General features: G+C 45.9%; 1 protein-coding gene and 1 pseudogene across 1 annotated transcript in view; one reads left to right on the forward strand and one right to left on the reverse strand.

Annotated features, from left to right (window-relative positions):
- Positions 1-511: 511 nt before the first annotated feature.
- Positions 512-4,010, reverse strand: LOC116911412 (annotated as a pseudogene).
- Positions 4,011-4,659: 649 nt separating this feature from the next.
- Positions 4,660-24,759, forward strand: part of Aldh1l2 (aldehyde dehydrogenase 1 family member L2) — a 49,323-nt gene continuing 29,223 nt past the window's right edge. Inside the window, exons 1-7 of the mRNA XM_032910523.1 lie at positions 4,660-4,823; positions 13,969-14,113; positions 17,277-17,511; positions 20,027-20,192; positions 21,901-22,002; positions 22,194-22,283; positions 24,419-24,553. Coding sequence (XP_032766414.1) covers positions 4,776-4,823; positions 13,969-14,113; positions 17,277-17,511; positions 20,027-20,192; positions 21,901-22,002; positions 22,194-22,283; positions 24,419-24,553 — 921 coding nt within the window. The 5' untranslated portion in view covers positions 4,660-4,775. The remainder of the gene's footprint in view (positions 4,824-13,968; positions 14,114-17,276; positions 17,512-20,026; positions 20,193-21,900; positions 22,003-22,193; positions 22,284-24,418; positions 24,554-24,759) is intronic.

Here is a 24,759-nt window from a genome sequence, read left to right on the forward strand (position 1 = left end):
TGTGGATTTCACAATACAGATATCAGTGAGAAAGAATCATCACATGGGTAAAAAGATTGTTCACATATTAGATTTGTTACACAGCACCTGATAGAAATGCAAAAAATGTAACTTCTGAAATCAGAAGAAAACAAAAGAGTGGTTAAGAGATTTGCTTCACGCAAAAATGTTAAGAACAAATTTCAAATGTTTTAAATTTAAAGCATGCTCTAGTCAAGTGATTTTTGTTAAGAAATTGCTTTAAATAACACCAGAGGAAGGGCTTTATGGTCAGGACGTTAAGATGACACATTCACGCTGCTTTCCGAAATCTAAACCCTATAAATTCAAGAGAAAAGATAAACAAGCAATGTCAGCTGAACTAGAATTGGACAATCGCTTGCAGTGGTTAGCAGTTTCCTCCCCCTCTTTCCTTTTCCACTATAAGCAGTGGAGTATCAATTTCAATATCAAAGTCAGACGGCAAGTTTCTGACTTCTTATCACCAAGGCCACTCTTTGTCTGTCACTCTTTACTCTTGACAGATCTTGGTTTCAATGATAAATTCATGGGGGACATGCCTAATCTTCCAGCATTTGTCAGTAGCACGCTTACTGAAACCCAGCAGGAGGTCTCTGCATCTAAGGAGGAAGGATGCAGGAAGTCTCTGCGTCTAAGGCGGAAGGATTTTCGGTTGTTGCTAAGTCGGTAAATAAAAATACCAAGGTTACTAACACCGCGAATTTCTTCCACAGGAACCAGGTCTTCAGGAACCACGTAAGTATGAGGCAAATGCTTGCCACTTGTCAGTTTGTCACAAAGCTCCCCCGGATTCTTTGGAGTCATAGCAATGGAAGTATTGGGGGGCATCAGATAATAGTTTCCCAAAAGCAAGTCCAGGTAAGCAGTCGTTCCCTTCTCAGAGTCCTGAATAGTTGCCGCAGGATCACTGTGAGAGAAACTGGGAACGGGCACATCAATGACTGCGATGATGTCATCCTCGCGAATATTAACCTCCTCAGTCATGGGCAGGAAGTATGGCTGTCCTCCACGAATGGAATTTACAGCATCCTCAGAGCCAAAGACGCACATCTCACCGTGGTAAATGATGCTCTTGGGCATAAAGTACTCATAAATGCAGGTTCCGCCAGCAAGCGGTCCTGCCAAGATGAATGAGAGGCCTAAGAGAGGAAGCACACATCTTCCCAGACGAGCCATCTTCCTCCTACGGGACAAGTCCGAGCTCTTTGCCAGTCAGGCTTTGAGCTCGGACGGTGTGGCTGACCTCTCGCTGTGCCTCCTCCTTTTGCACCGCCGTGGGGGCTGAAGGTGATCTTCACCATGGTGAATCTTCGGGCTGTGTGGTAAGGCACGGCTCGAATCAGTATCTTGGGCTGCAGGTTGGAAGAAAGAGGAGAGGATCGCGCTTGCTTGAGCGGCACTTACTGTCTCCTAATCTTCCACGGGCTGCAGCAAGCTCGGGTCTCCGTGCATTCTTTCTTAATGATCGTGTTCTACTGCCTGAACTAAAATCTACTTTTTATTTATGAAGAATGAGAATGGCAGAATAAAAAGACATTTCAACTTAGGAAATATTTAGTCTGTTTTATTCCTCACATACTGAGGGCAGATCCAGATAGATAGATGGATGGATGGATGGATGGATGGATGGATGGATGGATGGATGGATGGATAGATAGATGGGTGGGTGGGTGGGTGGATGGATGGATGGATGGATGGATGGATGGATGGATGGATGGATAGGTGGATGGATGGATGGATGGATGGATAGATAGATAGATAGATAGATAGATAGATAGATAGATAGATAGGTGGATGGATACATACATACATACACATACATACATACATAGATACATAGGTTTATTTACATGTTTTATGTTTATGGGGTCTTTATCTGCAGGTACATCTGCACACTAGAAGACAGCATCAGACACTTGTGAGTTGCCATGTGGGTGCTGGGAATTGAACTTAGGAACTTGAGAGAGCAGTGAGTGCCGCTAACCCCTGAGCCATCTCTCCAGCCCCCTGAAGGCAGAATCTTAAGTAAAGTGATCTGGGCTGGACATCCATTCATTTGGCCATTTGGTTCCAAGGTGTTGTTGTAGAAATATAAAAAATTTTTAAAAAGTATGGTTGTCTTTTATCTCGCTAGGTTCAGCACCGCCGTGCCCCAAGATGTTTGCTAGATATCTTGGCAGAAACACATCCCAACTCTCTGGCGGCAGCCCAGTGTCTCCGGCAGCTGCACACTTTTCCTGCACTCAAACTGTCACATAAAAGAACACACAACACAATAACCTTTGGCCCAACTGATAAGATATGATTGCCCACCTAAACATACAAAGCCCTGTACACATCCATCCCTTAAGAACATTAATAACAACCTGTAAAGGTACAGCGTGGAATCTTAACATCACCCGCCATATTGTCCCGCCATGGCTTCTCTCCCTCTCCCTCCTGTCTCTTCCTCCTCTCCGTTCCAGTCTCCTCCTCTTCCTTCAAACTGTTCTCCCGCCCATCCTTCCTTCTCGTCCAATGACAGGCCTCCTTCTATCCTGTACCTGCCTCACCTGTGACATCATCCCACACCAAGGCGGTTCAGCTCAAGCCACACAATTTCCACAGGCTGATACACAAGTCAGTAGAGCTGAAACAGAAATCTAGTCTTGAGACAGTGGTAGAATTACAGCCAATGTCCTGGACCAGGGCTCACACTGCTCTTCCAGAGGATAGGTGTTCAGCTCGCACCGTCCACTTCCTGTAACTCCCCTCCCAGGGAACAAGCACCCACATACAGGCAACACAGTGCACTAATTAAAAATGAAGTAAGTCGGGGTTGGGGATTTAGCTCAGTGGTAGAGCACTTACCTAGGAAGCGCAAGGCCCTGTTCGGGTCCCCAGCTCCAAAAAAGAACCAAAAAAAAAAAAAAAAAAAAAATGAAGTAAGTCGGGGTTGGGGATTTAGCTCAGTGGTAGAGCGCTTGCCTAGCAAGCGCAAGGCCCTAGGTTCAGTCCCTAGCTCTGAAAAAAAAAAGAAAAAAAGAAAAGAAAAAAAAATGAAGTAAGTCCTTTTTTCCCCCAAAGATTTTTTTTTTTATTTATTTTTATTTATGTGAGTACACTGTAGCTGTCTTCAGACACACCAGAAGAGGGCATCAGATCCCATTACAGATGGTTGTGAGCCACCATGTGGTTGCTGGGAATTGAACTCAGGACCTCTGGAAGAGCAGTCAGTGCTCTTAACCACTGAGCCATCTCTCCAGCAGAAGTAAATCTTTTAATTAATTAATTAATGGAATGACACTCCTTGAACAGTGTGCATGAACTCAGAGTGCTCAAAAAGGGAAACGGATTTAAGCAAGAATTCAGTAACATTTGCTTCATATCATTACAAAGAAAATACCAGGGTCATCCCAACCCTCTCAGAGACTTCGGTGAGAATGGACACATCTTTGGGTTCAAAAGAGTGTACAGTTCCTAAAGTTAGGTGGGGGTGGGGAAGAAAACTACAGATCTCTCAGCTCTGGCTTTAAGAACTTCTTTGGCATCCAGTGCCCCGCACGAGTATCTAAATAAATCAAGTGAATTGCTTAAGAAGATTAAGGATAGTGGAGTCCAATAAAAAGTAGCTCCTCTGTATGGCTGTGACAGAGAAAGCTGTTAATCTGTTCAATTAATGAGCTCACAATAAATAGTTTGGAAACAATAATCACACGGGCAGAAGAATATCAAGAAACAAGAGTGAACAACAAGCTCCATGTAATCCCAAACTCCAGGCTAAGGAGTCCTTTTGGGACAATGGTTTCCACTACAGAATGTGTGAGAGTTTCTTCAAAGAGACAAGGGACAAATGCAGCTATGAGTTGTCTACCGGGGAACTGTGTGGCAAGCCCAGTGGACAGTATCTTATCGACCCTCTCATCCTCCGATGAGTGGGCTATCAGGCTACGCCTAAAGCAAGGGTGCTCAGCCCCTTAACCTTCCCAGATCAAGCCCAAGCCGTACATGTGTGCTTGCTGCTTTCTGGAGACTGTTATGCCCATGAGTTGGAAAGTGTTCTAACTCATTTCTGTTGCGAAACACTCCGACAAAATAGCAAGTTAGAGGAGAAAGGGCTTGTTTGATTTAGGAGTCCAGGTTACTGTCTATCAATGTCTGGAAGTTAAGACGGGAACCGGAGGCAGCTAGTCACGCTCTAGAGAGACAGAGAATGCGTGCATGGTTACTGTTCAACACGGGTGTTCATTTGTTGTCACTCTTACGCAGTTCAGGGTCCAGCCCATGAAATGATGCAACCAACAATCAGGACGCCATCCTATCACCCCAGTTAACCAAAAAATATTCCCTACAGGCGTGCTTGGTCTGGCCTTTCCCAGGCCATCCTACTTTGGGCCAAATTAATAATAAAAAGTAACCCTCACAGGGTGTCCGATTAAATTATAAGACACATCCCTGTGCCTGACTCCGAGGGTCTGGTAACCCGTGGAAGGTCCCACCTCTAGCGAGCGCCTAGGCTATCCATGGAGCAAAGGCGGAGTCCAGGTAGCTTTCGAGAGGAGCCCCTGGGGTTAGACATGGGTTCGTTCCCCAGACCTGCCCCAGGTCACGTGTGCTTAGGGGCAGGGGCTTTGCCAGCCGAGGGGCGGGCCCTGCCACTCGAGGGGGCGGGGTCGTGAGCAGAGCCCGACTGAGCTGAAGGGGAGCACTCAACCTTCTGCAGCCTTGGTACCCACTCCTGCCGCCTGCCTGGCAATCACTCGCTCCTCTGCACCATGCTGTGGCGGGGTAGCCAGGCGCTACGGCACTTCTCCACCGGCCGGGTGAGTCCTGTCAAGGCGAGCATCGACATCCTGGTCTTGCTTTCCAGACCTCGGGGTTTGCAGAGCTGGGACGGCGAGGCTAGGGTGGGCAGTGATGTTCAGACCTTGCTAGAAGGGACGACAGCTCTTTTCAGATTGGGAGACTCCAGAGAAGCCTGCAGCAGTATCCGGGATGGGAATTGTCAAGTGAGCCTTTGTCTGCTGCCGGGAGTCAGCTGCAGCGGCGGTTGTCAGGTCTGGCTGGGAAGACAAGCCGGGGGCTGACGATGAGAAAAGGGACAGTAGCCAATCTGTTATTCTTCCTTTATGCATTTCGTGGCCCCGACGTAAGTGGTTTAGGATCGGGACGGTGGATAAGTGTGATCGAGACTGCTTTGCAAGGTCTACCAGATGTGACTGGGACGCAGGCAAGCTCAGCGCTGCTTCTGGGACAGCCTGGTGCTTCCCAGCGAGCGTGGCAGCCAGATTTCCAGGATCACCCAGCGCTGCAGGAGTAGCCACGTTGTGAAACTGTAGAGTCAGAACCGGGCCCCGGCCCAGCCCACAGACGTGGGATTGCATCAGATCGCTTCTAGAAATGGAAGAACAGCCGACACGTTGCAACAAGCTCTGCCCTCAGCACTTTGGTGGCTCTGGGGATAGACAATGCAGGCTGCTTAGGCTAAGGAAAGCGGCTATCCTGTGCACACAATCTCTTTTGTAATCAGCACGTCCTGGCTGTGTTATAAAAGGTCTTCCCTCTGTTGGGTTTTCCCTGACAATGCCATATGTAAAAAAGTTGAAGGCAGAATCCAGATAAATGGTCAGGGTTATTTTGCTCCGTACAATCAATGTTAGTGACTTTGGGGGACAGTCATAGTTTATAAGAGACCTGTGTGGGCTGGGATGGTTTGGTTAAGAGCACCCAACTTCTGAGGTCATGGGTTCAACCCAGAACCCTTCCTCAGTTTCTTTTTTTTTTTCTGGTTTCCAAGACAGCTACAGTGACTTAATATAATAAATAAATAAATGTTTAAAAAAAAAAGAGACCTGTAGGCAAGGCTTTTCACCATTCTGAGCTAAACCCCCACACCCCCCCCCCCTTCCTTAGTTTCTTTAACCACTCTGGCCGTGCCTTCTGGTTCTGGGGCACAGACAGCAAGGAGCTGTGTCTAGTACCCTGGTCTTTGCCACCACCTTGTTAGTGAACAGTTGGAAAGCAGTTAGGAAAGAGTTTTGAAGGATGAGGAGATTTCCACGCTGGAGTTACAGAAGTTTTCAGTTAAAAAAAAAAAATGTTGAACAAGCCAAGTGACAGATGCCAGGAATAGAAACATGGCTGGGCGAAGCAGCAGGCTGCCCCAGGGGCCCTCTGTCCCCGGGAATACATGTGGGAAGGTGGCCACAGACAGAGCTGGGAAGTAGGTATAGTTCTTCCCGGTCAAGAGGGAAACAGAGAAGGATAGAGGAAGAACCAGAGATAATTTACTCTACAGATAGTGTGAATCATATTCTTTATGCTGTACTCTGTAAAAAAAAATGATCTTAAAACGGACGTATGCATGGCCAATAAGACTATAAAATGGAACACTGGCAGTTTCTTTTGTAAAAAAATTTAAATGGCATTTTATTTGGAGCAGAGGATGGCGGGAGTTGGGGTCATACCACAGCACATGTGTAGGAGCGAAGAGCAAGTTTTAGTAGTTAGCTCTCGCCTTCCTTCTTATCAGCCTGGGAATCGAACTCAGGTCCCCAGGCTTGGCAGCAAGTGCCCTTTACCAGATGAGCTTTGTTGCTGAGCTGCTCGGTATGGCATTAACGCTCTCTCGGCCACGTGACGCTGCATCCACTCTCTTAGGTTTTTATTTGCTTGTTTTCATGGTGTCAGGGATAGAGCCTGGAGCCTTCTACACGCAGAGCGTGTGCTGTATCCCCGAGTCACATCCCGAGCCCCACAAAAACTAACACTCACACAGAAACCTATGTATAAGTTTTTTTTCTTTTTCTTTTGGAGCTGGGGACCGAACCCAGGACCTTGAGCTTGCTAGGCAAGCGCTCTACCACTGAGCTAAATCCCCAACCCCCTATGTATAAGTTTATAGGAGCTTTTTTATAATCACCCCAAGTTGGAAAGACCTTACTTGTCCTCAACTAGGGGTAAGATGAACACATCGTAATATAACCATATTATAGTGGATTTTACCTTCCATGGGGAGAAAAGAGCCACTGACAGCTGAATAGGGAACGAGACTTAAACGTGAATGTTAAGCATATGAACTCGCTCAAGGTCTAGATGCTCACGGATCTGACGGTTTTTAAAAAGAGGATCTAGGGGCACAGGAGAGCTCACTACTTCTCAGGACCTAGGTATAGAAGGAAGGAGAAAGTACAGTGGGGGGGGGTTGGGATTTGGCTCAGTGGTAGAGCGCTTGCCTAGGGAAGCAAGGCCCTGTTCGGTCCCAGCTCAAAAAGAACCAAAAAAAAAAAAAAAAGAAATGGTACCAACATCTGCTTGACTCTGGAAAAGCCTTGGAGAGATGACATCACAGTGATAGGGACACATTGGAGAGTGAAGATGGTGTCTCCCCTTTCTTTTTCTTTTTTTTTTTTTTCTTTTTTCTTTTTTTTTCTGGTGCTGGGGGCCGAACCCAGGGCCTTGCACTTGCTAGGCAAGCGCTCTACCACTGAGCTAAATCCCCAACCCCGTGTCTCCCCTTTCTTTTAAAGGCTTTGAGATGTTCCATGGTCACCAGTTTCATGCCAGGAGCTCTCTCTAGTCACCTGGCTAAGCACGTGTCTTCAGGCCTCACCTCCTGACAGGCCTCTTCTTGTTTTTGTTTTTTTTTTTTTTTCTTTTTTCTTTTTTTTTTGAGCTGGGGACCGAACCCAGGGCCTTGCGCTTGCTAAGCAAGCGCTCTACCACTGAGCTAAATCCCCAACCCCGGCCTCTTCTTTTAAAATGGTTTTTAATACTTTTTGTTCCTCAAAAGATGATATACATACATATACATCATATACATTACATAGATATACATACATAGATATACATAGGCATTACATATACATATATACATTACACACATATATACATATACATCATATACATTACACATATATACCTACATATACATCACACATATATATACATACATACATATACATCATATATTTTACATATATACACATACATACACATACACATATACATATGCATGTTTGAGAGTAACTGGAAAGAGTTTTTGCAGAGATTGTAAGTTCAGTTCCCCACATCTGCACACAGGTCCTGCAGACTTTACAGCAAGCAGAAAGAAACGATCAGGGTGAAAGAAGAATGAAACCTGGAGCCGGCTAGTCTTGGTAACCGGTGCTGGGCTGAGACTCCTACAGTCTGACTCAGAGCATTTCACTTTAGCCATACTTAAGCATGGCTCAATTTCGGAAGACAATTTTTGGAGAACTAGTAACCGGGCCCCGTGAGTACAACTGTTGACTTAGAAACAATCAATGCTCACGATCAGAGTCTGGGGAGACTGACAGAGATAAACATTATGCCTGTGGGCGTTGGAACTGGCCTGGCCCTAAGACAGCACAGAGGTCACTTAGGCTGTTATAAAGCACAAGTGACATCACTTATAGGATGAGTTCTGTGACATAGAAGTAATGCTCAAGGTTCTATGGGGGAAGTCTGGGATGAGCAAACATAATATTCTAGGGGAGACAGGTAGAGCTTGGCCCAATGGGTAATAAAGATTGTAAACTACATCCTCTCCCCCCAGCAACCTGGGAAAACAGCTAAGCCCCTCATTCCATTGAAGAGAAGCTCTGTGTTTAACTTTCCTGGCTTCCCCAGTGCTTATCTGTGTGCACAAGGACCTTTTGGCCCTCTCTAAGCATCCATGTTGGGCAGCTTACCACCACTTGTAACTCCAGCACCACTCTCTGCCCTCCTAGGCCATCAAACACTCATGGCGTAAGTCACAGATACACACACATCAGTAATATACAAATAATGAATCTTTAATAATGCTTTGTAGTCCAGGCTGGCAAAAACTCACAAAGATCCCCCTGCCTCTGCATCCGGAGTGCTGGGATTAAAGGTTTGTGCCACCATGACCAGCTTGAAAAGCATTTTAAAATGCAATGAGGGCTAGGCTACGTATAGCAGACCTCTGGCCTGGCACCCACAGTGGCTCAGCTCTGACCCCCAGTACTGAGGGAAAAATCCATATGACAATTGACATGAATCTCCTCTTCATGGAATGATGCACTAAGGAAATCGAGTTGCACAAGCTTGTCCCCGATGGCGGCACCCGCAAATCTTGCGTAGTTTCATCTCTCTGTGAAGCATGACACGCGACTCCTCTATTCAGGCGAGAGCTCGAACCCCCAGAGGTGGGCCTTTGCACGCTCCAAATATATCCTAGGAATATCCCGAAGGCCAGCTATGAAGTCTGATGTTATTTTCGCTCTCTGCTCCATTTTTAAGCACATGAGGCATGCCTCCGTGGGGCCGGGTCATGCCTCGACAGAGTTGCCTCAGAGGTCTACTAACCCAGAAATAAGTCCCAGTCACCCTCCCGTCACTCAGGACTTCTCACTGTCTTCAGAATATGACACAATTTACTGGCAACAGACAAAAGCCCCCTTGCAGTTCCTGACTCCCTTGATGTTTCTCAGCATCCCATGACTCCCCATTCTGGAAACGGTGCTATCCATTTTCTTCTGCCTGGAAATTCCCAGGGTTCTCCCATCATCCTCCCCACTTTCTTGGCCAGCTCCCAAGACGAGATGCCTGAGATTCCGCTTGGGGATTCCCTTGGGGGGAAGGAGATGGCTCAGCAGGTTAAAGTGCTTGCTGAAGAAGCATCAGGTCCTGACTTCAGATCCCTGCACTTGAGTAAAATGTTGGGCACGGTGGTGTCTACCCGAAGCCTAAGATCTGGGAAGGTAGAGAGAGGAGGATCCCTGGAGTCGACCGGCTACTCAGTCAGCTCCATGTTTGATGAAAGACCCTGTCTCAAATAATAACATGGAGGGTGGTAGAGGAGGGCACCAGGCCTCCATGAGCACATGTGAGCATGCGCGCACACACACACACACACACACACACACACACACACACACACACCTGCATTCATATGTGCACATGCACACAAACACATATGGACACATGTATACAAATATCCATCTCCTACCCACTATGAAGAACTCCCTTCCAGCGATCTCTTCCCCTCTCAGAACCTCATTGCCCCCACCTATTTTAGCACTAAGTCACTGATAAGTCTACTTGAGTGCCTTCCCTCCTGACTGATGAATTCCCAGACAGGGACCATTTTTTTTCTATGCATCTTGTAGTGTAGGGGGTCCTAAAGGGAAATGTGCACAGAGAAGAATGGAGAGAGACAAACTGAAGAAGTGTGGGTATGTCTGGAAGAGATCTCCCTGACTGACAATTGATGTGGTGTGCCCACTGTGGGCGGCACCATCCCTAGACAGGCTGTGTAAGAAAGCTAACTGAGCAAGAGGGAGGGAGCCAGTAAGCAGCCTCCCTCCATGGTTTCTGCTTCTGTTTCTGCTTTACCTTCCCTCAGTGGTGGACTGTGACCTGAAACTACAAGCCAAATAAGCTCCTGTCCTCACCGAGTTGCTTTTGGTCATGATGCTTATCACAGCAATAGGAAAGCAAAGTGGAAAATTCCATCCTGTTTCCTGGTGACTACTGGATTTCAGGTTGTTTCCATACACCATTGCTTCAATATCTTCATCTGTAAAAACGAGTTATGAATGCCTGTTTCTGAGAGTCTGTGTAGTCAAATCATACATATGAAATATTTGACATAGATCAACATTCCAGTCAAGTGTTTCTAGTTGTTTCTACTTTTTCTTTCTGCCCCAATCTTCCCAGGGCAGTCTATGGCAGGGCAGATGTGGTCTGGTACATCTGGTAAATAAACGGAGCAGAGAGTATTGGATGTTAGTGTGCTCACTGATCACTAGGGAGCTTCTAAGGCAAAGCTTCCTGGGGCCCTGATTCTGACTCACTGAATCTGCCATGAGAACCCCAAACCCACATTTGAACTGGCAGGTCCTGAGTACTGTGCCTGGAGAAATGAAAGCAAAAAATGTCTTTAGTCCAGTCTTCTGAAATCTTATAAATTCACAAATACACTTTGAGTCCTGAAATCTTGAGTATTTCCCAATGTTAAAGTCTCACCTTGGGCTGGGGGGTACATCTCTGTAGTAGAGCGCAAGCTTCATGTTCAACTCAGCACATGAAGGGAGGTGGTGAGGAGTCACCAGTTAAGCTCAGAGAGTGTCTACAGAATATAATATTTTCAGTGACAACGTGACTGCTTTAAACACCCCTTTCCCAGCCGATCTAGAGTTGAACTCCAACTAGCCAGATGACAGTCACGTAGAACGTAGCAAGCACAATGCACTGAAGGATGAGGTCTCCTGGCTTTTGTGCTCTTTGAGGTTTTCCACCAATACCCCTATTTGATAACACTAGTTCTCGAGCCAAGGGTCTTGCATATGGGGAATAAATATTCCTCCAAAGGGCTACATTCAGCCTGGACCCTCTGTGTATTTTGAAAACAGTGTTTCTTATGTCTTAAAATATCTGGCATTAGTAATTGTATCTGGTGAAGTTGACACTTTTGTAAGGTGGCCAACAGGAAGATTCTATTTCAGCCCTAATTAGAGGATACAGAGATAATATTTATAGAACATTTTAATATTTTTCTTGGTGTGTGTGTGTGTGTGTGTGTGTGTGTGTGTGTGTGTGTGTGTGTGTGTGCTTGCCAGAGGTCAACTCCAGGCTTGTGCCTGGGGCACAATCTACTTTGGTTTTCATTTTTTTTTTTTTTTTTTTTGAGCTGGGGACCAAACCTAGGGCCTTGCCCTTGTAGGCAAGTGCTCTACCACTGAGCTAAATCCCCAACACCAGTTTTTCACTTCTTAATGTGTGTGTACGTACACCCAAATAATTCGAAAGAGGGTTGAATCCCTTGAAGCTGGAGTTACAAGTGGTTGCAAGCTACCTAACATGGGAGCAGGGACTCAATATAGATCTTCTGAGTAGTAAGAGTAGTAAGAGCTTTTAACTACCAAGCATCTCTCCAATGCCCATCAGTCTTAGTTAAGGTTTCCATTGCTGTGAAGAGATCATAACCAAGACAACTCTTATAAAGGACAGAAGGGACAACATTTAATTGGGGCTGGCTTACAGGTTCCGAGGTTCAGTCCATTATCATAATAACGAAAAGACATGGTGCTGGAGAAGGAGCCAAGAGTTCTACATCTTCGTCTGAAGGCTGCTAGGAGAAGACTGACTTCCAGGCAACTAGAAGGAGGGTCTCAAAGCCCACCCCTACAGTGACACATTTCCTCCAACAAGGCCACACCTATTCCAACAAGACCACACATTCTAATAGTGCCACACCCTGGGCCAACCGTATTCAAACCACCACACCATCTACTTGTTTTTGAGACAGTCTCTCATTGGCCTGGAGCTTGCCCATTCAGATGGACTGGCTAACAAGCTCTAACAGTCCACCCGTCTCTGTTCCCTCAGCACTGAAATTACATGTGCATGCCCCATATCCAGCCTTCCTACTTTAAAAAAAAAATTAAATCCTTTGAGCATTTCATATATGAGTACTGTGTTTATAGCACTTCTAGCTCTCCCTTTCCCCTCTCGAATTTGTGACCTCTTCAATTATTTTTGGGGTGTGTGTGTGTGTGTGTGTGTGTGTGTGTGTGTGTGTGTGTGTGTGTGTAAACCTGCTGCATCCACTTAGCATTGCCCATATGTATGTGTTAGGGTTGGTCACTTGGGATTTGGAAACTTTAATGTAACCTTAGGTGAGGGAATTGTATGTGGATGTATCAGGTACATGCAGGAGTTATATGTATATGTATCAGGTACATGCAGGAGTTGTATGTATATGTATCAGTTACATGCAGGAGTTGTAGGAGTTGTATGTATATGTATCAGGTACATGCAGGAGTTATATGTATATGTATCAGGTACATGCAGGAGTTGTATGTAGATCTTTCTTTTCTTTCTTTCTTTTTTTTTTTAAGATTTATTTATTATGTATATAGTGTTCCACCTGTATGCTTGCTTGCAGACCAGCAGAGGGCACCAGATCTCATTATAGATGGTTGTGAACCACCATGTGGCTTCTGGGAATTGAACTCAGGACCTCTAGAAGAGCAGCCAGTGCTCTTAACCTCTGAGCCATCTCTCCAGCCCTGTAGATCTTTCAGTTGGGGCTGGGCATACATGATCAGTTGCTCTCTGAACTTTAAACAATCATGTGGCTTTCTGTAATTACCTCCATCTACTACCAAAAAAAACCAAATCTTCTTTGCTAAGGGGTGAGAGCTACGCTTATCTGTGGGATAAGGATGAGTATTTAGAATGCAGTTGGGACTCATATGAGTTGAATAAAGTGGCATGGTGTACTCTCCTCTAAGACGTATGACCTCACTAGCCATGGGGAGTTGGGTATAAGTTGCCTCCTATTTAGAGGGTCTTACATCCTTAAGTACAAGTACAAAGCCGTTGGTTACTACCAAGATGCAGTGCCACTACTGTCCCTCTTTTTCTAATGTCCTAATGGTCATTGTGGTTCATGAATGTTACAGCGAGGGAAGACTATGGACTGCTTCTCTCCCTTGGTAGCTTGCATAGCACCTTCTAGTACTATGAAAGTTAATCCTCAAGAAAGTGGCCTTCCGGTCAAATCCAGTTTGATTTTTTTCTGGATCCTTTGTCGGAAGTGCATGGTATTTTCAGCAATGGGATCTTATCTTCAACTTCTGAGAGACAACCAAAGAATAGACACCACCATAGCCTTGTTATGGGAGTTACTTGAACTCTCCTGACAAACACTTGGAAAGAAGTTGGTCCTTTCTCGTGCCCGAAACTGTGGTTTTTGTTGGATAGTCTAGTTTGGGGGAAACATTATCACCCCAAGTAGCACAGCTGGACTGCAAGTCACATTATGTAGCCCAGGCTGGTCTTGAACCAGCGACCCTCCTGCCATCACACCAGACTAATCATTTTGTTTTGGGAGTCTTCTGGTAGTCCTCGCATCAACTTTTCACACAACCGTTTTCTGTTCACAGCAACCTTTGTCACTATACTCGTTCACAGGTTTATTTCAAAAACAAGTTGAAGTTGGCACTTATTGGCCAGAGCCTGTTTGGACAGGAAGTCTACAGCCACCTCCTGAAAGAGGGCCACCGAGTAGTGGGAGTGTTCACAGTGCCAGACAAGGATGGAAAGGCCGATCCACTGGGTGAGTGCATCTAAAAGGACCCAGAGTCCAATGCTCTCAAGGCTGGTTGCTGATCAGAGCTGGTTTTGTGGCATCGCATGTGATCTCTGTTGTGCCATATCAAGACAAGGCTTTCATGGTCCAAGGTGGCTGCCTCGGCCCCAACCAAGTCTATGTTCCAGAAAGCGAACAGGGAAAGGAGGAAGCTGGGATGGTGGTTCAGTTACTAAAGGGCTTCTTACCTGAGCTTGAAGACCTAGCTCAGATCTCCAGCACCCAACGTAAAACCTGGTGCCTGGCATCGTCTCTTATGTCAACATGGTTGGGTCGAGGTGGGGACAAGGGAATCCTTGGGACTCGTTGGCCAGATAACCTAGATAATTGGCCAGCACCTGGTTCAGTAAAAGACCCTGTCTCAAAAAATAAGGTGCAGAATAATTAAGGGACTCCTGACATTGACATGTGGCCTCTGTACACACAGGTGAACACATGGCCATGTGCGTATGCTCATACGAACATGTACATACACCTAAAAGAGAAAGACAGGGAGCACAGAAGGTGCATTTTATTACAGACACAGTCCAGAAGTGGCACAAGTCACTTCCATTCATATCCAACAAGCCAGATGTTAGTCATAGGTCGATTCCTTCCACGGGGAGCCTGAGAAACCGAGATTGTCTTGGGGGTAGCTACATATTTAACTGTACAAGGTGTCTTAGTTTTGTTTCCTGTTGCTGCGATAATTTTACAAAGCACCCTGGCAAATGTAACTTAAGGGATGAAGGATTTCTTTGGCTTGCAGTTTCGGGTTACACAGTCCGTCGCTGTGAGAAAGTTGAGGCAGCTGGTCAGATCGCATCCATTCGATCAAGAGCAGAGAGTAACGGATTCATACATGCACACTAGTGCTCCACTAGCTTTGCTCACTTTCAAACAGTTCACGATTCCCTGCCTGGGAAATGGTTCTGTCCACCTTGGATGGGTCTTCCAACTTTAAATGAGAATCAGGACAATCCCCCGCAGACCAGCCCCACCGAAATGGTTAATCATTGAGACTTTCTTCCAAGGTGACTCTAGCTTCTGACAGCTAAAGCTAAGCACCCCACTAGGAGATCCCATGCCTGGAGGATGGGCGTGGACAACTTAGCAATCCCTGCTGTATACATGGATCTTTGGAATTACAGATATGATTATCAGATTCATTTCAAGGTAGATCAGGGAAAGGGGTGTTCCCTCAGTACCGGGATCCAGGGTCAGGACCTCTTTCCATTGGTCATGACTATTCGAACTCATGATGTGACACAGAAGAAGAAGACAGTCCAACATGACTTATACACAGTATGGCTTGAGATGGTGCAGCATGTCTGGCAGCAAAGGTTCTAACAGCAGGAGACGGAGGTAGGGTCTGTTCCTCTCCACCAGTGACCCTGTGCTAGTCACTTAGCTTACCAACCGCCAGTTCCGTGGCCCCTGCCTCACAGGGAGAGGTGAGAGCTCCCGAGGGGAAAATGTGTATAAAATGCTATTCCTTACATCAGGCCTGTAAGTAAGCAATGACAGGGTCTAAGAGCTCTCATCAGGAGAGTCCACTGAGCAAGCCAAAACTAGCTCTGGGCAGTCAAAACCCACAATAGAGAGACCAATAAGCCACCATCCCAAGTTTCTACTTCTGCAGAGCTCTCTCTCTCTCTCTCTCTCTCTCTCTCTCTCTCTCTCTCTCTCTCTCTTTACAGTGAAAACATCTTCCCGACCCCATTTTCTTTCCCAAGCAACCTCAGATTCCTTCCATTATCACACAAGTGATGTGTGTGTGTGCCCAGGCGTGTGTGGGTGCCTGGACTGTAGAGGTCAGAGAAGGATGTCAGGTGTCCAGCCCTGTCACTCTCCACCTTATCCCACGGGACAGGACTTGGAGGCAAAGATGGGCAGGTCTTTGTGAGTTCAAGGCCAGTATGGTCTACAGAGCGAGTCCTAGAAAGAGCTACACTGTGAGATCCTGTCTTTATTTTAATTACCTCTATATCTGTGAATGTAGTCATCAGGCACTCAACACAAGTTCTGGGAACCAAACTACTGGGCCAGCTCTCCAGCCCCGTGTCCGGCTTTTTAAAATGTGACTGCTGGAGATTTGAACTCAGGTCCTTGTGTGTACACGGCAAGTACTTCTACCCTCAGAGCCACCTCCCCATCCCCCATTATCACTCTTTTACCTCCACTCGCCTGCCATCTGACGTGAGCTTCATTTCTTGAACATTGTATGACATTAACGTTTTGTGCATTTTTGTGCGGGTAGCTCAGACTCTTTCAGATGGCCTGATCAAAGTCTAGCCTCCATTCAGACACCTTTGGGACCTAACAAGGCTTCAGGGCTCGGGTTTGTCTCAGAGACCTCACCTTATCCTTTAGGACTGTGACAACTGGAGAGAGAAGGAAACAAAAGGACAGAAGCAAACCCTCCCGCCTTAGCTCCTGGAAATGGCCTATATGTATGCTGTCACATGCACACAAACACACACACACACGTGCACACGCATATGCACACACATGCATATGAACACATGTATGCACAGTGTACACACACATGCACACGTATGAATAGACACTCATGCACTCAAGCACACATATGCACAGACACACACACATTGTACACACACACAGGCAAACATATGGACACACACATGCACACACACATATGAATAGACACTCATGCACTCAAGCACACATATGCACAGACACACACGCACACATTGTACGCACACACATGCAGACATATGGACACACACATGCACACACACATATGAATAGACACGCACATGCACACACATGCACTCACATATATGCAGACACACAAGCACATGCACATGTATGCATATACATGCATACTCACACACACACACACATAAAAATGTAATGAAAGTATTTTTAGGAAAAGACCCTTTCATCAAAATCTGAAAATACCATTTACCAACTTTCAAACTCAAATACATTATGCTTTTAATATCTGAACGTCCCTCTAAAAGATGGACTAACCTGATACAATAGTAACAACATCAAATTCTAGTCACAATCCCAGTTCCCCCGCCATGTTTAGCCTGTAAAAGTTGCGTGAAATTGCAATGTTACAGTGTGTTAATATGGGATCATGGTGTTTAAAAAAGGAACAATCCTTTTTTTGTGTTCTCAGCTTTGGCCGCAGAGAAAGATGGGACCCCTGTGTTCAAGTTCCCTCGGTGGAGAGTCAAGGGTAAAACCATCAAGGAGGTAGCAGAAGCCTATCAGTCGGTGGGTGCTGAGCTCAACGTGCTTCCCTTCTGCACGCAGTTCATCCCCATGGACATCATCGACAGCCCAGAGCACGGCTCCATCATCTACCACCCCTCACTCCTACCCAGGCACAGAGGGGCTTCTGCCATCAACTGGTGAGATCTGTAACAGCAACGATGATAGCTCGATTTCCATGGTCCATAGCTTTTCTGTTGCTCTCCTATGCGATGCAGAAACTAGGTGTGTTTGGGGCTAGGGAGATGAGATGGCTCAGTCAGCGATGGGCTTGCTGTGCGTGCACGGGAACCTGAGTTTGGATCCCCACCACCCACATAAAAGCCAGATGGGGAGGCTTGCGTGTGTAATCCCAGCTAGTGAGAGGTAGAGATAGGCTTGTTCCCTGGAGCTCTCTGACCAGCCAGCCTGGCTGAATCAATGGCCTCAAGGTTTCATGAGGGACCCGGACTCAAAAACCAGAATGAAGAACAGAGGAAAATACTTGATGTCAATCTCTGGCCTTTGCATATGTGTGTACTCCACATGTACACATGCACATAAACACATGCATCTAGCATGCACGAAGTGTACATGTACACACACACACACACACACACACACACACACACACACACTGTATGCATGTAAGAGCCTAATTGATTGCTTTAGTTGTTTGAAGGCCTCTGAGAGCTAGACATGCTACATGAGGTAGGACAGAATTCCCCAATGATGGCTTCTGGTGTAATCAGGTCCCCAAAGCTTCAGTGGTCAGGCGAATTAAGAACAGTTTGGTTCGGGGTTGGGGATTTAGCTCAGTGGTAGAGCACTTGCCTAACAAGCACAAGGCCCTGGGTTCGGTCCCCAGCTCTGAAAAAAAGAAGAAGAAGAAAAGAAAAAAAGATCAGTTTGGTCATGCTGGTTCATTGTAAGACATCTTTGCACGTTTAAGCCATATCTTCATAGTCTTCATAGTGTGCTATGTTCTCAGAACTTTTTCCTTCTTACACAAATGATCTCAATCCATTTAAGAAAGTGCAGAGTTAGAAGAAGCTGCCTTCTTTATCAGCCATCTCCCTTCCTTTGCCTTAAAACTTCTCAGAGAGATATTGTCCAACATTCTCACATCTGTTTCACGACAGTTCCTGACACTCCATAGGTACCCAACGCAATGGCGCACTATGCTGAGGCTGAATTGGTCTTTCCCCACCACCTTTAGCTTTGTTCTCTCATCTACCCCCTTCCTGGTATCTCTTGGTTTCAGATTGTTGGATATACAAAACAACAACAACAACAACAACAACACCAAAAAACAAAAACAAAAACTATATGTGGTGCTCAAAAATACTTTTTTGTATTGAAAGATTGATGCTAGGAATTTGTTTACTTTTGATCTGATAAATAGTAGTAGTATAGTACTAGTACTAGACTAGTACTACTAGGAGTAAGTAGTAGTAGTAGAGGTAGTAGTAGAGGTAGTAGTAGTAAGTAGTAGTTGTAGTAGTAGAGGTAGTAGTAGAGGTAGTAGTAGTAAGTAGTAGTAGGGTGGTAATAGTAGTAGTAGTAGTAGTGGTAGTAGTAGTAGTAGTAGATCCCTTTATACTTGGATTGGTTTTTCATTTTGAATTCTTTGTATGTACAAAATCATTGGGTCATAGCATATGTATATTTTCAATGTGTGACATTGAAATGACAGTGTGATGATAATTCCTCAATATTTCTAAGACACACACACACACATACACACACACACACACACACACACAGAGAGAGAGAGAGAGAGAGAGAGAGAGAGAGAGAGAGAGATCCATTGGATGACCTCTTTAGGTGTTGCTTGCTTGACAGATCAGAGAAATACAAATGATTTAAGGAGGGGTTGAGGCAGAGATGGCTCAGAAGTTAAGAGCACGTGCTGCTTTGACAGATGACCAGAGTTTGGTTCCAGCACCCAAATCGGTATCTCACAACAGCCTGTAACTCCAAGTCCCCGGGATTTACCGCCCTCTTCTGACCTCTGGGGTCATCTGCACACACGTGCCATGCACTCACAGGCATCTTAAAAACGACTTAGGGCGTTTCTGAAGCATCATTTTATACCTTCTCTGTATGCGCCTGCTCTCTAAGATGAGTCTGTGGCTACCTGTCCACATATATAGCATTTTGTATTTCTTAGTCCGGGCTGGATACAGCACGTTTGCTACAGTTTACATAGCCAGTCTAGAGCTTATTCTATATTAAGTGATATTTATACTAAGTTATGCAGCCTAAACCGACCATCGGTTTTCCTTTTCACAAGCAGCCTGCTACGTTTTCCCCTCTTGTTCTGTCTATGATCGAGTATAATGTAGGAAGTACAGGCAGGGACGAGAATGACTCAGCCCTCGAGGGGAAAGCTGACACTGCCGTCAGTGGGTGGCAGGAAGGATGGATTGTGAGACCTTTGAAGATGCACACGAGCCATTATTGCAAGACTACGCATGCACGGGGACGCAGTGCAAGCAACGTAGGGATGCTGCTCTCTAAGACCGCCGATGGCTCTGAGTTCCGCCATGAACTTGTGTAGGCCACTGCGTTCACTGTCTGCGTTTGCATTGTAACCTCCTTACCTGTAACCTGACTGATTCTCTACTTGGTACAATCAGCCAGCATTTTAAATGGAAACTCCTCTTTTCACAGGACTCTAATCATGGGAGATAAGAAAGCTGGGTTTTCTGTTTTCTGGGCAGATGATGGTTTAGATACAGGACCCATCCTTCTTCAGAGATCGTGTGACGTCAAACCCAATGACACAGTGGACTCGCTTTATAACCGGTTCCTTTTTCCTGAGGGGATCAAGGCCATGGTCAGTATACTCACAGCATCAGCACGAATTTAGCAAACCTTTAACATCTGAGGACTGCTTTTCTTTTCTTTTTTTTTTTTTTGGAGCTGAGGACAGAACCCAGGGCCTTACGCTTTCTAGGCAAGCGCTCTACCACTGAGCTAAATCCCCAACCCGGAAGACTGCTTTTCATTCACCAAGAGTTTGCCGAGCCAGGCATGGTGGCACATGTCTGTAATGTAAACTAAGGTGTGAAAGACTCATAGTCTCTGATGACGACTCGTTCCTCTTCAAAGAGACGGAACGGCCAAGACAACAATGAAACGGCTGTATCCTCTTGCCAAATACTTGAATCTCCAACTCTGTGGATAATGACTAGTTATAAGGAAGAATTAAAAAAAATCTTTAAATATTTTCTATGTAACAGATTTCCTTTAAAGCTATGTTTACTTAGTCTAAGTAACGGGGTGAAAGGTGATTATTAACTTATTTATTCAGATGTGCTCAGAGTAAAAGATTCCAAACACGTATACCTACTATTTTTACCCTACCACTTTACCCATAAAAATATCCAGAGATTCGGCAAGCAATTCCTACACCATTTGGTTGTCTCCACCCATCCCCCGCCCCCACACACCAACAAGAATTTGGTGGAAAAAGTAGCAGCGTTCTACTGAGTCGTCATCTTTGATGTGAGGGGAGGGTGAGACTGGTTCACGTCACTTAGCGGTTCAGTCAGAGGGTCCTGAGCATCGGCGAGACCTGTCTTCAAGCTCATGCTCTACCACCTACAGAATGACCCTTTGCGAGCTGACAACGGCTAGCCTTTCCTTTTTGGCCTTGTTTCCTTCCTCTGTACAATGTGCAAAACCGGGGTTGGGGATTTAGCTCAGTGGTAGAGGGCTTGCCTAACAAGCGCAAGGCCCTGGGTTCAGTCCCCAGCTCTGAAAAGAAAAAAAAAAAAAAAAAAAAGAACAACAACAACAATGTGCAAAGCTGTCTGGCTGGTACGAGTCTTCTGAAAATGAAATGACATCATTCGCGTAAAGGATCTAGTACCTGGCAGGTCCTCAAAATTGATAATCACAGTCAAAATAGCACATGGGCCTCCCAGTGAATGTGTCAGGAAAGAGAACTCAGACACGTCCCAGAGCAGTGATGTCATGGGTTGCTAGCATCACCCGTTCTGCCCCCATGGTCATGGTAGGGTGAACCAGGGCCTTGCATATGCTAAGCGTGAGCTTTGCTCCAGAGCCTCTCCTCGAGCCCTAACAGGGATTCATGCTTGAGTGCAAGCTTGATGTGGGAGTGGGCACACCTGGGTGTAAGTCTTGTGGGGCACATTAAACCCTTTGTCGTTGTGAAATGACACTGTATTCTACCAAGTTCACACTCAAAAGGTGTGCAACTGAGTCACCAGAAAAAAAAAAAAAAAAAGGAAACTTTTGGTGTCTTAAGTTAGTCTATGTATGACATTGCGTTTGGTTGCATTCTTAGCTGTCCTGGGCCAAATGCGACTGAGTCTAGAGCTTGTGGTTCAACTTTTCCTGAAGCTACAGCTTCCTCGTTTGCAAAGCAGAAATGTGGTATACACACCTTTCAGGATACTTGGGACGTCTGTAAGGAATACTTCTGACTTTCTGATCAGATTTAGAGGCAGTCAGTCTGGTGGACTGGTCACGCCTTTCTGGCTCTCTGTCCCTCATACTGGTACTGGTCTTGGCTTTAGGTAGAAGCTGTCCAACTCATAGCAGATGGAAAGGCGCCTCGCACTCCCCAGCCGGAAGAGGGGGCCACATATGAAGGCATCCAGAAGAAGGAAAACGCTGAGGTATTTACATCAATAGCACATAGCCAAGGCACAGCCCTCTACTTCTGAGTAGGACCCGGGATACCATTTCCTGACCCAGCAGCAGCCCCTCCAAGCCAGCTGTCCCCGTGTGTCCCCTCTCGTTTCCCTGATGGGAGAGAAAAGTTAAGTGTCATGTCTAGGCTTCACAACCCATATTTCTGCTCATCTAGATTCCTTGGGACCAGCCTGCTGAAGTTTTGCACAACTGGATTCGAGGTCATGATAAGGTCCCTGGAGCCTGGGCAGAGATAGACGGACAGGTATTCTTTCGTGGTTACACCTCCCCAATGCACATTCTCTCTCATCTCTCCCTCCCTCTGTCTGCGCTCTCTCTCTCTGTGTGTGTGTGTGTGTGTGTGTGTGTACTACTGGCATTTGAACCCGACCTTACACGAGTCGGGTAAGCCCAAACCACTGTGCTACACTTTGGGCCCCATCTTACCAAATTGCTCAGGTTAGTTTCAGATTTGTAACCTTCCTTTCATGGCAGCTCTGGGAGGCAGAGGAAAGCATACAGACTTCTGTAAGTTTAAGGCCAGCCTGGTTTACACAGCAAGTTCCAGGCCAGCTATATCTACACACAGTGAGACCCTGTCTACATAGAAAGAAAGAGAAAGAGAAAGAAAGAAAGAAAGAAAGAAAGACAGACAGACAGACAGACAGAAAAGAGAGGGTCAAATATATGCCCATTCATGTAAATATGTAGTTCCTGGTATGCAGGAAATATTCAGGAATAGTAACTATTCCAGCCCAATAATGACAGCCAGTATTTATAAAATAACTTAAAAGAAATCAGTATCCTTTGCTCTGGTCACCACCCTTTCCAGTCTTGTTTTCTTATATTGACTCCCAGAAGAGTCTCCATGGCTCACTGTCCTGTGTGGGAAGAGCATGCGTTTTCCTAGGGGCTCAGCTGTGGAGTGACTGCCTGACATATATGAGGCCCTGAGTTCACTCCTGTCTCAGTTAGGGTCCCTATTGCCATGATAAAACACTGATCAAAAGGAACCTGGGAAGGAAAGGGAGTATTTCATCTTTTGCTTCCTGGTAACTGTCCATCATTGAGGGAAGTCAAGCCCGGAACCGGGAGGCGGGAACTGAAGCGGAAGCCATGGAGGCACACTGCTTCCTGTCGTGATTCTCATGGCCTGCCCAGTCTGCTTTTTCATACAACCAAAGTCAGCTTATGCAGGGGTGGCATGGTCCCTAATGAGCTGGGCCCTTCCACATCAATCATTAACTAAGAAAATGCCCCACAGACCAATCTGATGGAGGCCCCTCAACTGAGGCCTCTCTTCTCAGATTACTCTAGCTTGTGTCAAGTTAACAAACAAAAAATAATCTGGACAATGCCAGCACGTAACCTACCCACTGCAACACACACACACACACACACACACACACACACACACACACACAGAGGAACACACACACAAACACATGCACACACACATGCATACACATACATTCAAACACAAGACACACACACTCACATGCATTCATGCACACATACACAGACACATTCCCAGACACCTTCACACATAGATACACATATTCACACACTCACACAGACACACGTTCACACATGCATACAGACACATATATTCACACACTGACATACACTAACACAGGGATACAGACACACACTCACACACATTCACACACTCACATTCACATATACACACACTACACACAGACACTCACACACACACAGACACAGACACACAAACCCTACCTTTATGTGGAAAGAATACTTTTTTCCTTTTAACCTTCGCCTTCCTTCTGACTCTTTGAATGCATGATAAATGCACATCCCTGCCACCTGGGTGTGTAACTTTTCCTTGTGTGTGTGTAAATGTGTTTACATGTGTGTGTGTGTGCACATGTGAGGGAGTATATGTAGTGAGGACATATATGTGTGAGTACATGTGCATGTATGTGCACAGGTATTAATGGAGGGCAGAATAAACTACCGTGTGTGTGTGTGTGTGTGTGTGTGTGTGTGTGTGTGTGTGTGTAACTTGTGTGTAGAAGCCTTCAGAAACCAAAAGGCATCAGATCCCCTGGAACTGGTGTTACAGGCGGTGGAAAGTGGCTATGAGGGCCCTGGAGACTGACCTGGGTCCTCTGCAGCAGGCACCCTTGCACCCTTAGCCACTGAGCCTGAGTCCAGCCCACCCCTGAGACTCCGTTTACACAGTTACAGAGATTTGCTCAGGTTACCTTTTTACTGATATGCTTGACTCTGCCTCACCAAATGAATACAAAGTGACGAAATCACGTCTCCACTTTGCTACAGAAATGTGAACTTCAGTGTATGTACAAGGTGATGCTTTCCCACACCCCACGCAGTGGCTTTAACTTCCTGACTTCATCCAGTTTGATCTTTCATTAGATGGTGACTTTCTACGGCTCATCACTGTTGACCAGTTCTGTGCCTGCTGGAGAACCACTGGACATTAGAGGTGCCAAGAAGCCTGGTCTTGTCACCAAAAATGGCCTTGTTCTTTTTGGGAATGATGGGAAAGCGGTAAGCATACAAAGCCACCTCTTGGTGTTCCTTCTGCTACCACAGTTATTAGGGAATGGCTTCCTCTGGCATTCACTGGGAGCTGGAAGGCTCGCGGTGCCTAGGTCTCACGTCTCTTGTATGCCCTAAGACAAGGTTCCTCAGGATGGCCCATGGCCTTTCACAGTGACACCACAGGGTCACTGTGGTTACAAAGGGGAATATGG

The sequence above is a fragment of the Rattus rattus genome, chromosome 1 (genome assembly GCF_011064425.1).
Source record: "Rattus rattus isolate New Zealand chromosome 1, Rrattus_CSIRO_v1, whole genome shotgun sequence".
NCBI classification, from domain to species: Eukaryota; Metazoa; Chordata; class Mammalia; order Rodentia; family Muridae; genus Rattus; species Rattus rattus.